Source organism: Netta rufina (genome assembly GCF_964035555.1).
Source record: "Netta rufina genome assembly, chromosome: 7".
NCBI lineage: Eukaryota > Metazoa > Chordata > Aves > Anseriformes > Anatidae > Netta > Netta rufina.
In genome coordinates, this window is record NC_140130.1 from 8,401,746 (window position 1) to 8,417,837 (window position 16,092).

General features: G+C 44.6%; 1 protein-coding gene across 1 annotated transcript in view; it reads left to right on the forward strand.

Moving 5' to 3' along the window:
- The first annotated feature begins 1,549 nt into the window (after positions 1–1,549).
- PTEN (phosphatase and tensin homolog) overlaps positions 1,550–16,092 on the forward strand; it is a 48,303-nt gene continuing 33,760 nt past the window's right edge. Inside the window, exon 1 of the mRNA XM_084290649.1 lies at positions 1,550–1,785. Coding sequence (XP_084146775.1) covers positions 1,707–1,785 — 79 coding nt within the window. The 5' untranslated portion in view covers positions 1,550–1,706. The remainder of the gene's footprint in view (positions 1,786–16,092) is intronic.

The following is a 16,092-nucleotide window of genomic DNA, read 5'->3' on the forward strand; positions in this document are numbered from 1 at the left end:
CCCTTACTGTCCAACATGAGAACACTGCAAAGACAAAGTTTTTAAGGAAAGCAAATTTACCTGCCTAGAAACTCTGTTTCTTCAAATGGATGGTCTGTTTGGCAGGCTCTCTGCTGATCTCTCAGTAGCTGGGACAGATGCTGATTTCCAGCGTATTCCATTCCCGAGGCTTTACAGAAGCTATACGTTCCGAGTTGTCTTAAAAGTGTTTTGTTTTGAATTACTTTACTAGGCTAGTATTTCACCTATCTGCACACACAGAAGAATAAACCACCAAAAACACAAAACCAAACACACGCCACACTGAATGATGAAGTCAGGAACTGCCAGCTGAGACCCCAGCCAGGTCTCACACACAGTTCAGGCTGCGACTAGCTGCCTAACGGCCCCTTTCCTGCAAGTCATTACCACGGGCGACTCCTAAAGACTTAAAGCAGCTTTCAGATCGGAGGGCGAAGAGCCTTGTATAATTCCGTCTATTTGTGGAAGTTTTGCGCAACGGGGAGCGAGCTTCTGGAGCTCGCTGCTGCTGCAGGAGCCGGAGGCGGACAGGACCAGCGCAGGCAGCACACCGGTGCCAGCTGCCCCCCGCTGCCCCGGGCCCGGGCCCGGGAAGGCTGCAGGAGGCAGCGGGGGGCGACTCGGAGCAGGCCCGGATGGCCGGGCCGAGCCGGGGGAGGGGGGCAGCGCCCTGCAGAGCCCGTGCGGAGCGCGGGGACTGCCCCAGGCCGAACCCCTCCAGCAGCGAGGAACGGCCCCGGGCCCGGCCCGGCCACTTCCGGCCGCGGGAGGGGGAGGGGCCGCGGTGAGCGCAGCGGACCGCCCACGTGACGGATCGCAGTACTCCGCGCCGCTCGTATTCCTCCGCCCGCCGTGGGTTCGCCCCCCGCGGGGCGGCGGCGGCGGTGGGGCGGAGAGAGAGGGGAGGGGGGCGGGGGAGCGGCACGGTGCAGCTGGGACTGGGCGCGGGCGGCTGGGCGGCGATGCGGCGGCGGGGCGGCGGGACTACTTTTCCCGGGCGGCTGCGGCGGCGGAGGGGGCGGGGGCGGAGGCGGGGCGGCGGCGCGTCCCCTCTCGGAAGCTGCAGCCATGATGGGAGCCTAGCGCTGGCGCGGCGCTGCTGGGCGCGGGGGATGAGACAGGCCGCGCCGCCGGCCCGCACGCCCTGAGGAGTCGCCGCCGCCCCGCCGAACGCCCGCCCGCCCGCCCGGCCCCACCGCGCGGCTCCGGGCCCCCCGCCGCCGCCGCTGCCGCCGCCGCCCCGGGCGGGGAGCGGAGCGGGGCGGAGCGGGGCCGGGCCGGGGGGGCGCTCCGCGCCGCTGTCACCATTGCTGGGGCCCGGAGCGCCGGAGAGCTGCTCTCTCCGCCTCCGCCGCGCTCGCCTCAAAGACGGCGGCGGCGGCGGCGGCTCCCTCAGGGACTCGGCCCGGCCCCGAAGCCTCCCTGCTCGGCCGCCGCCGCCGCTCCCGCCCCGGCAGGAGGAGGAGGAGAAGGAGGAGGAGAAGGAGGGGGGGGGGGGCAGCCGCCGCCGCTGCCGGGAGCCGCCGCCGCCGCCGCGGGGGGAGGCGGGCCCAGCCGGGGCTGAGCCACAGGCCCCGCGCCCGGGGCTGCCCGGCGGCCGCCGGCCCTCCGCCGCCGCCCGGCCCCGCGCCCCGCCGCCGCTCGGCCTCTGCGCGCTGTCCCGGAGCGGCCCCCGGCTGCCAGACATGACCGCCATCATCAAAGAGATCGTCAGCAGGAACAAAAGGCGCTACCAGGAGGATGGCTTCGACCTGGACCTGACCTGTATCCTCCCGGCGCCGCCGGAGCCCGACGAGCAGCGAGCGGTGCGCGGCGAGCTATTGCATCAGACCCGCGCCGCGGTTACCTAACGCGCTGCCCGCGGCCGATGCGCCCTACCCGCTGCGCCTCGGCCGCCTTTTGTCGGCGCCGGGCGGCCCCACAGGAGCTGCGGCCCGCCGGGGCACGGCGCCGTTTCTCGCCGGGCGGTGGGGGCCCTGGGCCCCGCTCGGGTCGCTGCCGGCCGTGTGGCAGGAGGGGCGAAGCCCGGGTGCTGCGCCCTCGGCCAGGCGGAGCGAGCCCTTGGTCTCAGTCAGATGCAGCAGAGGTCTCAATCGCAAGCAATGGGCTTTAATTAAAGTTAAAAAAGAAAAAAAAAAAAGAGAAAAACTTACTTTCCTACCGTGACATGTAAACCGTTCTTTGGCATGATCTCGGCTGCAGTAAGCACCAGGATGTATTTTAAATGAGAACGCACTGAGTTGTTGAAGAGGATTGCAAGGAGTGTGATTCTGGAACATGTTCCTAGTGTGCAGTTATGACTAATGAGCCAAACTGTGGAGAAGCCTTGCTAGTGTATTGCCTTGGTGGCCTTTGGAACAGATGTGCAGTAGCAACAGCAGGCAGATGTTGAACTCCAAACGCCATGCAGAGTTAATGGTGTGTAGGGGCCATGCTGTGGCTGTAGCAGTCTTCATGGTGTAGACAGTTCATTATTGTATTTGAGATGTTTTGATGTAAGAATAGGAACTGTGCTTAAAAGTTAGAGCTATCCTGGGAAAAATTATAGTAGTATGCAGACCTGGACTTAGAGTTTTATTTTTGGGTGGCCGTGTGTGGAGCTGGGAGTTAGGCCCAGCAGTCCTTGTGGATTCCTTCTAGCCTTTCCATGATTCTGACAAGCACTCTAGAAAGCGAGCTTGCTGCTCGACAGCAAGGTCAGGGTGAAAATTACTGTTTTTCAGAACTCGCAGCAGATGCTACAAATACAGCCTGGTTCCTGGGCAGGATCAGCACCAGTCACTAGCACAGAGCTCAAGCTGTTATGTTGATGCTTGGCCTAACGTGTTGGTGGCTTCAAAAGGGGCCTGAAAGGTTTTTGACTTCAGCAGGCTACTGCCGAGCTTTTAGTTAGGAAGCACCCTCTCTGCTACATAATTCTTTCATTCTGTTTGTGGTGTTGATAAAACGTAGTTTTAGACTTGCCTTTGCAATGTTTGCGCTTGGTCATTTTTTTGCCCTAATTGTAGGCCAGCTGACACAGGCCAGAGCAGCACACGGTGCTGACTTAAAGACAGAAAGTCTGAGTGAGATCTCTGATTCTCTGAGTAATGCGTTCGCTGGGAACTTGTGGACTATGGAAAGAGTTAAGTGGTGGCAAAATGGCTAGCTTTTGGCTTCATTGATGTAGAATTTGGTGTTGCAGGTATCTTTGTCCAAATATACCATTAGTTGGCATAGTTTTTGATGCAAACAGACCCTTTTAACTAGTAATCTCCTCTTGGCAAGAAAATTGTCGAATTTTGAACCTGGATTTTCTTACTCAGGGTTGCTAAGGATATGCCAAATGTAGTTTTTAGCTTTTTTTTCTTAATTGTATCACTATATTCTTAGATTTTGGATTAGAGGTAGGGCACTGAAGACTGGATTTGGGCTGGTTTTTTCCAAAAGCAGCAGTTGGCTGTAATTCTGTAATGGAATTAATGGAATTAGTGGAAAAAGCTTTTTTTTTTTTTTTTTTTTTTTTAACCATTGCAAAGACATCTTTGGAAGGAGCTTACACTCTTTTCGTAGCTGCACATTTGAACGGATAACTAATGAACGAAGACTGCTGTGCCTACAGTATAATGACTTCACTTGAAGGCTGATGTTGCTGCAGAAGTGAAAGTTTATTTTTTTTTTTTTATCACTGTGCAGGTTTTCTTGGACTTCTTTTTTTTTGCAGGGTTTTGATGGAATTGTTGCTCATCATATCTGGCACTTGGAAAATAACCTGCTTATTTCTTATGTGCATAAACAGAGGACTAGACTGGGAGTCAGTTCTCTGAGGGTGCGATGTCCAGTGAAGAAATGAGCACCCCTGAAACTCAAATGAGGTATTTGGGAAGGCGTGTGGTGTGTGATAGGAGGACTGGGATTTAAGATCTCAAAGGAACTTCTCGTCCTGTGGTGGAACACAAAATTTTGAGACTGAAACAAGCGACCATCTGCACTTCTGCTGCTGCTGAATTCTGCCTCCCTGCGTTCCCATATCTGTGGGAGCATCCTGTGGGTACTGGTTCTTTTCAGGGCAGCTGTTTCTGTCAAGCTAAAAGACATAAGAGAGGTGTGAAGCCTAGTGATTTGGGCATTTAGCTGGGATGAGGGAAACCGTAGCGTCAATTCCTCTTGCAAACAGTAGTTTGGTGGTAATGGTGCTTCCAGAATGGCCAGCAACTGGGCACTGCTACCTAGGCTGGGCAGGTGCGGAATGAAGCCCTGAGGTGAACCTGCTAGGTCAGGAGCTTGAATCCAGGTGAGGTGTGATCTGCAGACTGTATGTGGAGGTCTGTCTTGCCTTGTGTGCCTATCCTTGAGGCGGGGTTCACCTCTCGGTATCCCAGGTGGATGAAGGATTTGCGTCTGTGTATTTCAGTCATAGCTGATTCTCCAAGGCACCATGGGGAACACCTGAGCCCCACAACACAGCTTGAATTAGGTGCTGGAGTGCTAACATACCCTTCATGGATCTGGGCTGGAATGTCTGGCTTTTTTTCTTACAGGCTGCATTGCATCCTTTTAAAATGAGCACAGATGGATGTACATTGTATGTCGTACATGGGACTCATGGTTTGGTTAAGAATGATTCATGTGTTGGTAAAGTAGGGTTTTAAGAAAGGGAAATAATGACTTCTCAAAATCAGTAGATTTGCATATACTAGATGAAAATAGTCCTATATACTAATTGTGAAATGTGTCTTTAAAAACATATTGACATTACTTTTCATCTGATCAAATACGCTTGTCCATGAACAGTCTTTTTCTGCACATTTTGTGAAAAAATATTTTTGAAATTGGAAGAGGAAAAGGTTCTAACACTGGAGCCTCTAAATCGTCTTCTTAATACTTCATTTCAGATACTGTATTCCTGATTTATTTGGGCTTCTGTCTCCTTTCTGTAATGCTGGATACCTTTTGTTGCAAATGAGTGAGAAGGAAAGTTTGGATTGATAGATTTCTTCAAAGATGGATGCAATTTTTTTTTATGAAGAAAGGACCATTACATTGTCCGAGGCACTCTGATCTTTGGGATTTCTGAAATTGTGCGGCTCAATTGTCGAGCATTTTCCTGCAAAGGGTTGCATGCAAGTCCTACACGTTACGTTGCTTGCACGTGTCTTAGGTCTGTGCATAACTGAGTTTAGAAAGTGGCTTAACCATGTGAGGCCAAAGTGAAAAATCAGTGCAACTGCTTTGTGTGTGCATTATAGCATTGTTTGAGCTGCCCTCGTATTTCTAGGCCTTCTGTTACGCGTGAGCATGGCAGACTAGGCTTAGCATGGGATGGAGCATGCCTGTCCTGTGCTTATTTGCAGCACACGTTTCTCATGACCTACATATTGTATAAACTGCTGTAATATTCAGTGAAGATCAGCTGTTGGATGCAGTTTATTTCCAAGTCTTGCCTGTGTTTGTCTCATGTACTGGAAGGCAGAGAATGCTAAAATTGTGAGTGGAAGCTGCTTAGAATATAATACAGCCTCATGCTATTTGTGGTCCTAAAGCATTTTGCATTGTTAATAAAAAAAAAAAATTATGTGACTTGAGTAAAAATGGCTCAGCTTCCAAGAAAAAAAATGAACTAATGGCATAAGGTACATCCTGAGTTTAAAAATAGAGCTGGAAATTCCATTTGTTTAAAATACTTGCTTTCATTTTAAAACTCAAGTTCGTTAGGTATTTGTAATGAGTTTGTCTTGCCATCAAGCACAGTACGGGCTGGTAAGGGATTAGAAGACTGGAAATGAAGTGGTAAAGGGTTTTGCTGGGGGAAGAGTATTTCTTTGTTCATGAGTAAACCAGGTCACTTAGCTGTGTTAAGCACCTGATAGATTCATTTTGCGCATGGAGCCTGGATGATTTTGAGTGTTGGACAAGATGAGTGCTGATTTTGCTTTCTTTTTTGAATTTATCTTAAAAGTTCGTTTGAATAGCCGCTTCCTCAGAGTTAGATTCAGTTACCTGCTTGCTGTAGGATGTGTTTGATGCTGGGAAAATCAGTCTTTATATACTTCCAGGGGTCAAGATTTTTGACTTGTCCACAGACAGTAAGGTGTCAATTGGTGCAAGTTCATGCATTTTCTCTTCTGAGGTTAAAAATGTACCTGTTGGTCTATCCGTCAGTTTTCCTCACAACCAAGAAAACCTTTGACATCTTGTTGTACTACGTGCATACTTGTGGATAGCGTTGTTTGACAGCTGAAGCCTATGCACAGAAAAACCCCTTTCACAGAGCGCTCAGTTGTGCAACCCTTGCTGCATGAGTGCAAAGAAGCCCCAACCCCTTTCTGCCCAGATTTTCTGGTGCAGTTAAAGGTGCTTGACAAGATAAAAGCTCATCTCTTTGCACTTAAATGGAGTGCAGGCTTCCTAATGAAGTACTTGATCTTGCATCATCAAAATTTTTTAATCAGTGTGCAGCGTTGCTGGAGACTGTTTGCACAAGCTAAACAAGAAGTTAAAAAATAACTGCTTGCGTACACTTTTAAGTCAACAAAAGCTGCAAACTAAGTCTCTGCTTCATGTAGTTCTGCAGTTTAAGTGATGGCTAAATGTTGCTTTTCAAGTTAAGGACATAAATGAGTACGGATAATGTGAGCACCTTGTAAAAATTCCTCAAACTGACCTCTAAAGGAAGAAAAAAAAAAGAAAAAAAACCACAACACAACTGAGGTTATTCTTCATTGAAATCTGTTTGTAAGCTTAGTTAAATGTGTGTAATTTTCAGAACAGCCGAGGCTTTCCCTTAAAACACTGTTAAAAGGGTAACGCTAAATAAAGTGCAAGCTTTCCTTGAGCTGTTCCTGGTTGTGAGAATTATGATTTTAAGGAGAAATCCAAGTTGATTTTTGTCATTTCTGTCCCCATCCCACCACTGAGTTGTCAGCTGTGAAATTGCCTTTTCCGATGCTGCTTGGTGCTTTGGTGAGGACAGCTTGGCCAGTGTTGGGTGCTGCTGAAGATCCCCCTCCCCCCCGCCCCGTTCAGCTCTGGGGGCAACTGGCTGGCCCCCTGTCAGCGCTGGGCTAAACTGCACTCTCTAGGAAGGCTGATGAATTTTTAAAGTGAATCTTTCTAGGAGATTGTGCTAGTCAGGAAGGCCCTTCTGTCCTCCAGATAATTATGCGTAACTTCCACTGACTTCATAAAATGCTTACAGTGTGTTTAGGGAAAGAATACAGCCTTGAGTGTGGCTGGCAACTGCCATGGTCTGATATGTGCTGGAAGGTGGCTCTGGATGGCTGCTAGGCTGGTGATCGCTTGCTGCATCTCATGTAAGACACCTCATTTTGACTACCAAAAGGTTTCAAAGTACAGCAAATGCTGTAGAGGAGGCTAGTATTTACTAAATGATGTGTTACTACGCTGCACAGAGAAGTACTGAATTTTCTATTTTTTTTCCCAAAGAAGTGATTGTATCTTTTATTGTCCTCCTTACAGGATGATTTGGACACCTACAGCCTCTTTGTTGTTATGGACGCAATTGGTATCACTCATTCAGTAATAATCTTACCACAATAATGTGTTTTAATAACACATTGTTAAAAAGCCCTGTGCTAAAAAAGAGTAAGACTGCACTGAAACTAAACTTCGGAATGCAATAAGTATGAAATCAAATTTTTTTTTCTGTCTACCAAGTTGCTTTTGCCAGTTATGAATTTCTGAATGGTTTCTTAAGTTATCTATTTAAATGAACTAATATTTTAGCCATATTGATGCAACATAAGGTGACAAATTATACGTATGGTACTGTAGCCTAGAGTGTTCCATTACAACATGTTTCAACAAGAAAATTGTTCTTGTATAACGATTTAAGGGACAATAGTTGTGTTCTAAGAAACGAGAAAAAAAAAAAAAAGGAGGATAGAGACAATTGAGCTGTCAAATCCCTTTGCAGTCCTAAGTTGCTGTCATTAGTCATAACCAACCTAATTTTAAAGCCCACCTCCTTTCTAGCTCGAGTACCCAACTAGTAATCTGGAGCTCCAAGGTGTATGTGATTTGTATTTGCTGTGGATATTGATTTTGTTTTGTTGCTGAATGGCTTTTCAAGGGGATAAACTGGCTATGGTGTTGAGCTCTGAACAGAGATTGCTGGATATGTCTGATGTCTCGTCACAAATCCTAGGGTAGTCACGGGTCACTGTACTTTGGTACTTCTCCGGTGGTTTGGGGCCTTACAGCTGCACGAGTGATTCCCTTGAGTTACTGGCATGGGTACTTCTTGACTGTAAGGAGGGAATTTATCTTAAAATGTGGGAATGTATGTACAAAGCCCCATGGAGTACGAGCTCTTCTGAAATGTGGACATTTTGTGGGTAGCTGACTGTGCATTGTGCTCAGAGGTTGCACTTAGTTGTATCTTCATCCAGACTGATACTTCAGATGCAAACAAATCCTTGTTACAGTTCCAAATTCAGGCTAGCATCGCCTTTGCTCCTGTAGTCATCTGCCTCATTTACCATCTTGTGTACAGAGCCATGAATAAAAGAGCTTTGTAGAATGGAAGTACAATAATCATGCAATTAGGCCCTCTATCACACAGCATAAATCTAGGTTATCTTAATAACGATTTTTAGGAAACAGCTAAAGTAGGGGGCTCTGTGATTCAAGTGGTAATTGGCTGTGCAGCTTAAAAATTAAACTCAACTGCTGTACGTTTGGGATGAAGACTATTGCAAAAGCTGGCATTGTTCCCTTTAAAGATGAAGTCCCGGCTTCACAGCTCCAATGTGCAGCAGTGCATAAAAACTGTGTAATATCCAGTTCTTTGCAGTGAAATGCTTATAAACTTCATTCTTCCTTTGTAGGGATGTAGTATAATAGGTTTTAATTGCATGATTAATTTTTTTAGAGGTCTGTGCTGAATTCTTTGATTTGCATGGATATATACTGGGTTAGAATTGAAGCAGTTGGGTGTTTTCTCTTCTTTGGTTTCTTGTGTGAATGGGTGTTACTTCTCCAAGACATTTTTTTGTGCTAACATTAAGAGGAGGAAAACACTGGATCTTGTTAGAACTGAATATTATCTACTTAGGGCTGGTTGATTGAGAAATGGTTTATTAGGCTGGCGTTATGCCTGGTTTTGCTGCTTATCTTTGTATTCTTTTGTAACTGCCCCCTGAAATTAAGTCTTCTAATGCTGAAAAATTCATATAAATCCTATTTTTTATAGCTTAGGTTTCATAAAGCTTTTTAGTGCAATGTTTGTCCGCCAGCCTGATAGCTATTTTAAATTCCCTTGTCTCTGAAAGTTTTGGATGTCCTTTCAGACTTGCAAGAAGTTGAGTCTGAGCCATTTTTCACTTCCTGTCAGTAAATATCAACGTAGTGACTCTCTGTGCCGAGTTCTTTTACTGAATAAAATTCTTGTACTCTTCTGTGGGTGTTTGAGGTTAAAATCCGCTGAAGTACACAGCAGTGCTTCTTCAGAGGAGCTCCTGCGAAGTGTGGTAGCATTCTGAGAGTGCCACCGGGGAGGTCCCATGCTCTGTTGTTGTCAAAGAGCTCATCCTGATTTGGGTTCATAGGCAAAAACGGGTGCATTTGTCACATTGGAAATCTCAAACTGAGACACAAAAGTAGAGCTGTTTCCAAAAAAAAAAAAAAAAAAACCTCTACATGGCTTCTTCCAAAATGTGAGCAGAAGCAGGAGACCTTCCCAACTGCGCCCCTACACGATTTCCACCTCTGGCACTGGGGATGTCTCCTGTCAGGGCTGTAGACCTGGAGCTGGCATTGAGAAAGGAGTCGAGGCCCTGTCCATGGTTTCTCAGCTGAAGACTTCTTTCTTGCAAATGTGGTGTGAACAATACGGTGTGCTGTTGCATCGTTTCTTACAGTGCTGCTTGCTGTTGGCTTTTTTGTAAAGGGAAGGCTAGCTGCTCCAGTCTGGTAATATCATCGGCTCTGTTAGAGGGTTTTGCAGCCCTTCACGGCAAACTTATCTCCTTTACTCTCTGCATGACTGTCTTTATCTGTGGTTCTGTACCATGTTGAAATGGAAGTTTAATGTGTCTGCACTTGGTCTTTGTTAGAACAAGTTCTTCTGCAGTGTAAACATCATACTTCTACATGCTTCTCTGTTAACTGTTTTTTGTATTTACGCTGTGAGTTTTATGAGGTTGAGACGGGTCAGGGTGGGGAAGTGCCTGGTTATTATGTAGATTCTATGTTTTTTTCAGTCTTCTCGACCCTGTTAAATGTTCAGGAAAGCTACCGTGTGGCTGAGAGCTCCAGGACACATCTCATACATCTTACAAAGCTAAAAGGAGAGACGCTTACTGTGGGAGTAATTTCCAAAGTGCGGTGTCATGAGTGTATGTGGGTCCAAAAGCCTGCTGTGGGATGGAGGTTAGGATGTAGCTGATTCCTGAGGCAACCTGGCAATCCCATCTTCGAGTATCTTCTGATTTACTCCCTCCCACTATGGGAATTTGGGTATGAAGGGGCCACTTTTTTTTTTTTCCTTCCATGTGTAGTTTGCTGCATTTAAATTACAAGCAGGGGGATTAAAAAGAAACAAAGGGTTGCTCTTGAAATCTTGAGCATTAATGGGTTAAATGCACTTCTAAATCATAAAATGTTTCTCTCAGCCACATCTGATTTGGTCTCTTTTCTTGTTCTTTAAGGCACAGACGGTAGAGTTGGCAAGTACAGCTGGCTGGCTACAAGGAATCCTCCTTTGCTCTGAAGAACTTTCTTCCTGTTCATTTCCTCTATACTTCCTGATTACCCAGACTTGTAGAAAAACAGTAAACTTATTTTGTGTTTCATGCTGGCTAATGGAAATGCAGCCTACTTAGGGGGAAAAAAAAAAGTATGTATATATACAAGCTAAATGGCATATATACTGGGAAACTTTTAGATCTGGTTGGGCATATTTTCCTATGTCTGTCTTTTTTTTGGTAGGGATGCTGTCAAGAAAATAGCACTAATAAGGGTTTGGCCATTTGTCAGGACACTTAAATCTGTTTGAGGATGGAGTGTGGACACTTCTTGCAACACTCCCTCTGTAGCTTCAGGCTGTCAAGCTGTTGAACAGCTAGAACAGTTTTTTTTTTCTGTTTTTTTTTTTTTTTTTTTTTCCTCTGTTTCTATGTGGACTTGTTTAAGCTGGAGTGAAAAGGGTTGAGGTCAGTGTGCTAACCTTGCAGAGCTGGTAGGGACAGATGTTCCGCTGGACCACGCTGTGTCATTACTGAAGTCCAAGTTCCTGAAAACTGCAAATAAATGAGGCAACAAAGCAACTTTGGGAGACTTGGAAGTACCTTTGTGCCTCCACTTACCAGTTTTGCTGTCGATGGGATGTAGCTGCTGACAGCTTGGCTGCTGCCTGGGAGAGTAGGGGCTGGCTTGCAGCACACGGGGCTGGTGCTGAGGGAGGAAGCTGAAGGTTGTTGTAGTGGAGCAAAACTGGGGTGCAAATGTAGAGTGGGTCAGCATCAGTACGTGCTCTGCTTGCTTGAACTAGAAGTGAAAATTTTCATTCCTGACAGGTTGCGGAGCTTTTTTCAGGCCTGCAATTCATTCAGCAATTTAAATATGTTCTTTGGTAAATGAAGTTTATACTTGGAAAGTGGAAAATGTGAAGGTCACCAAAAATGGCCATCTGTCCTTACATATGGAGGTTCAGGTTTTGCAGTAAGAAGTTTTTAGTTCCAAAGCAAGATTTGAACAGTGCTCGTCGTTCACAGCTTCAGGAACATTCAGCTTGTTTTACATTTCCTTTTTAACAAAAGATGAAGTCTAGTGACTGGTGGATCCTCCTGCAGCCTTTGATTGCAAAGGGCTAATAGTTTTGTTTTGGTTTTTTTGGGGGGCTTTGGTGTAAAACCTGTCAGCATTGTTTTAGAAAGTAAAACTATATGTAAATTCTGCACTGCATGCTCTAGCATGCTTATAAAATGGGAAGATTAAGTCATTTGCTTTCTGTTTTTGTCTTAGAGCTGCCTTCATGAGCAGAGCAAGGACAAGGATTTAAATGCTTACTTTGTTTGAAAAAAGAATTCATAAAATTGCTTAGAAATGCTAATGAATAAATTTCTAGATACCGAGAACGTTAGTCATTAAAGGAAAGGCTATGGCTCTGTATTTGTGCAATTTTTTTCTTGTGGCTGTGTAAGAACTAGCAAATATTTCAGTATGCTTTTTTTGGCCTGCTTCCATTATTAGGAAAAAAAAAGAATTTGAGAAAATTAAGTTATCTTAACAGAGCAACACAAGTCATTTGCTTATATATGTATAAAAAAAATGAAATTTTCAGTGTATACTGCATATTCTTTAATTTGATCGTCACATAATGTGAATATATAGACAGCTATTTTTGAAAACGATTATAACTGCTGATTTGCATAACGATACAGGATTTTTCTCATAGCAACTGGAAAGACTGTCATCTTTAGCATGTGGGAACAATTTCAGGAGTTAAGGACCAGTATTTTGTTAAATCTGCTAACAGCATTAGAACAAACCCTGTGGCGCTGTTGTAGCTATGTTGCTTTTGAAGCAGCATATAGATTGATTACTTTGGTTTGTCTTAAGTGTTGAGAAAGCATCACTTTTTCTTTGTGGCATTTGATACCTTAGCAAGCTATTAGGTGCTTCCGTTTTTACATTTCCTTGGGTAAAGCTGAAGTTTTGCAGTTAGTTAGAAGTATGAACTTAGTAGGGGACAGCATTTTATTGTTTTGCTGATGTGTATTGTGTGTCATTGCATGTGGTCTGTCTCATATTTTTTTTATTATGATCACTAGCTAAAATCCCAACCTACAGGATTGCAAGGTTGCAAAAGGAATGAGTGCTTTAAAATGTATTGGTTCTATTTTGGGGAACGGATTTCTTAGGAAAGAGCTACTTTGGCAAAACATGGCAGGGATTTTTTGTGTGTGTGTGTATAGTAAGCCTGTTTCAAATTTGTGATCTTGTTAGGTTAACTTTGTTTTTGCAGGCTAGCTGGAAGCATTGTAGAGCTGTGTCAAAAACTGACTGAGGTTTTATCCGTCTCCATTCGTCTCTTAAAATGAGGCTGGAGTTGATAATGAACTTGTTGCATGTGTTCAATCATCAGTTCTTCCAGGTTTCTAAAATTATCAGTATCATTACTGATTTCATGATGACTCAGAATTCTTGCTTTGAATGTAAGCCCAGCTTCCAAGCTCCCTTGCAAGAAATATCATTTGTTAGCAAGTGTTTTAATTTCGGCTTTGGAGATCAGTGTTAAAATCTCTTGGGTGTGCAAAGCGGTGACCCTGAACCTTTCAGCGTGGTAACGATAGAAGAACTGGCTGAAGATGATGCTCTGTGGTGCTCCCATTATACATTTGGCTGATGGACAGTAAATTGCAGGCTGTTTCTGGGGAGGAGCACAGCATCAGGAGAAAGTGAGCTGGTACAGATGCAGTAAGGATCATCTCCTCTGTGCAGATTTTGCAGGAGAGGAAAGGGTGGAACAACTTAGTTTATATGGCAGTTTTTTAATTAAGTGATGAATCTGCTATTTCTGCTCATAGACTTAGATGATCTATGTAGACAGTAACAGTGCTTCCGCTCTGTTCTTACATCACCAAGCGGACTTCAACTCTTTGGCTGTGTGAACCAGCAAAAGGTTTTCGGAGCAGTGCTCTTCTTCAGCATGCTTGTAAGCAAGGCGCATGTTCAGAAGACGTGAAAGGATCTTCACTAATGTCAGGAAAGCCTTTGTTAGGTACTGCTTGCTTCTGCTCAGTGCAGACGAACCCTGCAGGCTGTCAGGCGCGCCGTGGAAACATGGTGTTAGCTTGCTGTGGCCGCTGTCCTTAACGTCAGATCTGCTGCAGACAGCAGAGTGAGTCAGCAGTGGCGTGTGAGTTGCATTCCAGTCTGATACTTGGAGATAATAAGTAAGGTACTTCAGGATGCTTATATTTAGGTGGAGGAGAAATTGGCTTGCCTGTTTAAAAACAATCATGTTTTCTTAAAAACAGAACCCCCACCAGGCTTGCTGTTGTATGTTTGTTTTTCAATAACACTTCAGTTTTTGTGTTGTCAGGTTCCAAAACCTCAGAGTGCACAACGTGTTTACTGAATTGGCATCAGTAAATTGATTTAAACTCATTTTTTTCTTCTCCTTTTGAAGTCTTTTCCCATTTGCTTTACTCTTAGCATTTTTGGAAACATCTTTTGCAATACTCTATCTGGGTTTATATATGCACCCCGTTCTGAGGCATGGTTAAGCCTAAGCATTCAATCTGTTGGTTTACTCCTGTTTAAAAGAAGAAACATGCACGTGCTGTGCATGTACTGCATGTGTAGCACCCTGAGGAGCCGTGTGAGATGCCAGAGCCATGAGAGGGTTGTGCTCTGAAAGTGTGAGACCACACTGGTTATTCAAAAGCTTTCATCTCTCTTTGCTCTGTCTGAGACTTTACTAGGACACCTGGGGGACTGTGAAGTGGAGGTACTGATGAAAAAATGTTGTGTTCCTTTTGCCTGGCATCAGGCTGCCTTCTTCCTGTCATGCACCAGCTGGGAGTCCTGGAAAGCATCTCCTTTCTTAGTCTTTCAGAGGTGAAAGCACACAGCAGAAGAAAAGCTACTGAATGAAAACCGCAGGCTGAAATGCATGAGGAAACCACGTAGTAAAACTCACAGTTGTAAACAGGAATTTGAGCAAATTGCATGGTGATTCTGGGCATCCTGGGCACCTGTGGCATGGGTGATACTATAGCTGAAACAGTTTCGTTTGGATGCAGAACTTTAGGTTTTGATGGGGTGTGTCAAAATGTATTTTAACCCTGTTGCAAGCATAAATGCATGTCCGCTATGAGGAAGTGCTGCAGAAAACAGATTAATATAGTACTTTTTTTTTTTTTTTTTTAAGGGTAAGTTATGTACCCCTGTTGCTCAGAGCAGGATGCACATGGAGGTGCTTTTGAGCAAAAAGGGCAGAGTTGGCAGTAGGTAGATGTGTGCTCTTGAAATCAGGAATGAGGAGGGAGTGATTGGGTGTGCTAGCTGAAAGTCAGGTAATTTGCTGTTAAGGGGTAGGCATGGAGCAGTTTTACATGATTTATAACCATTTTCTTATGCTTATGGCAAGTAGTAACTGATAAAACAGCAAATAGATAGCAAAAGGCGCTACATAATTAGCAACTTTAACAAAGAGGTGTGGACGGCTTGCAGAGTAAAATAGGTTCAGAGTGAAGTTCAAAGCTTAAGATTTATGTGATTTGGTAGTATCTGAAGTTATCGCAAGCTCTGAATGCTAAGCAACTTAATGTTTTGTTTTTTTTTCCTCAAGATAAGCTTTTTTTTTAAGGTTTGGGGAAATACAGAATAAATTGGAAACCACATATAACACCCTTTCAGTGTCTGTATTTGAAACTACTGCAGATATTTATTTGGATTCCTCAGCAGCTTTGATTTTTTTTCTAATTATTGCCTGCATTAAGTAATCTGGAGTAGTCCAAGTAGACAGATGTCTTAATACTTGGATTACCACACAGTAAATGCTAGATTCTTTTTTGAGAGTAGAAAACATTGTTTCTGTGTATTCTTAAAATACTTGCAAAAAAACATGTACAAAATTAAGTCTTCTAGTTAACAAGCTGTGCAGATCTTAGTCTGTGCTGCTTTATAAGGCTTGTGGGAGTTCTGCAAGGACAGAGTAAAACAGTTTATGTCCTATTTCAAGCTTTTCTTTGTGTACAGGTAGCTGGAATAATCGTGGAAGCTACGGTGTCTTCCGTTCTGCTGCTTACTCTTCGGAGGCTTGTTAATATTGCTGGTATTTTAACCATAAAAATAATTTTTACAGTTGTAGAATAATTCGAGTTGAAATGAACCTTTGGAAATCACCTGTTCCAACCCCCTTGTTTAAAGCAGGGTCAACTTAAAGCATACCATTCTTTGTTCTTATTCCTTCTAAAATTAGTGTGAGGAGGAGTATGTTAATGTGGTAGGGCACGGTCTGTTTTTGAGCTGCTGGTTTAATTTCTGTTTTGCTTTTCACTGAAGGCTCCTCACTGCATTATCTCTTCTGATGTTTAAAACTCAAGAGCATTTTCATTTCTT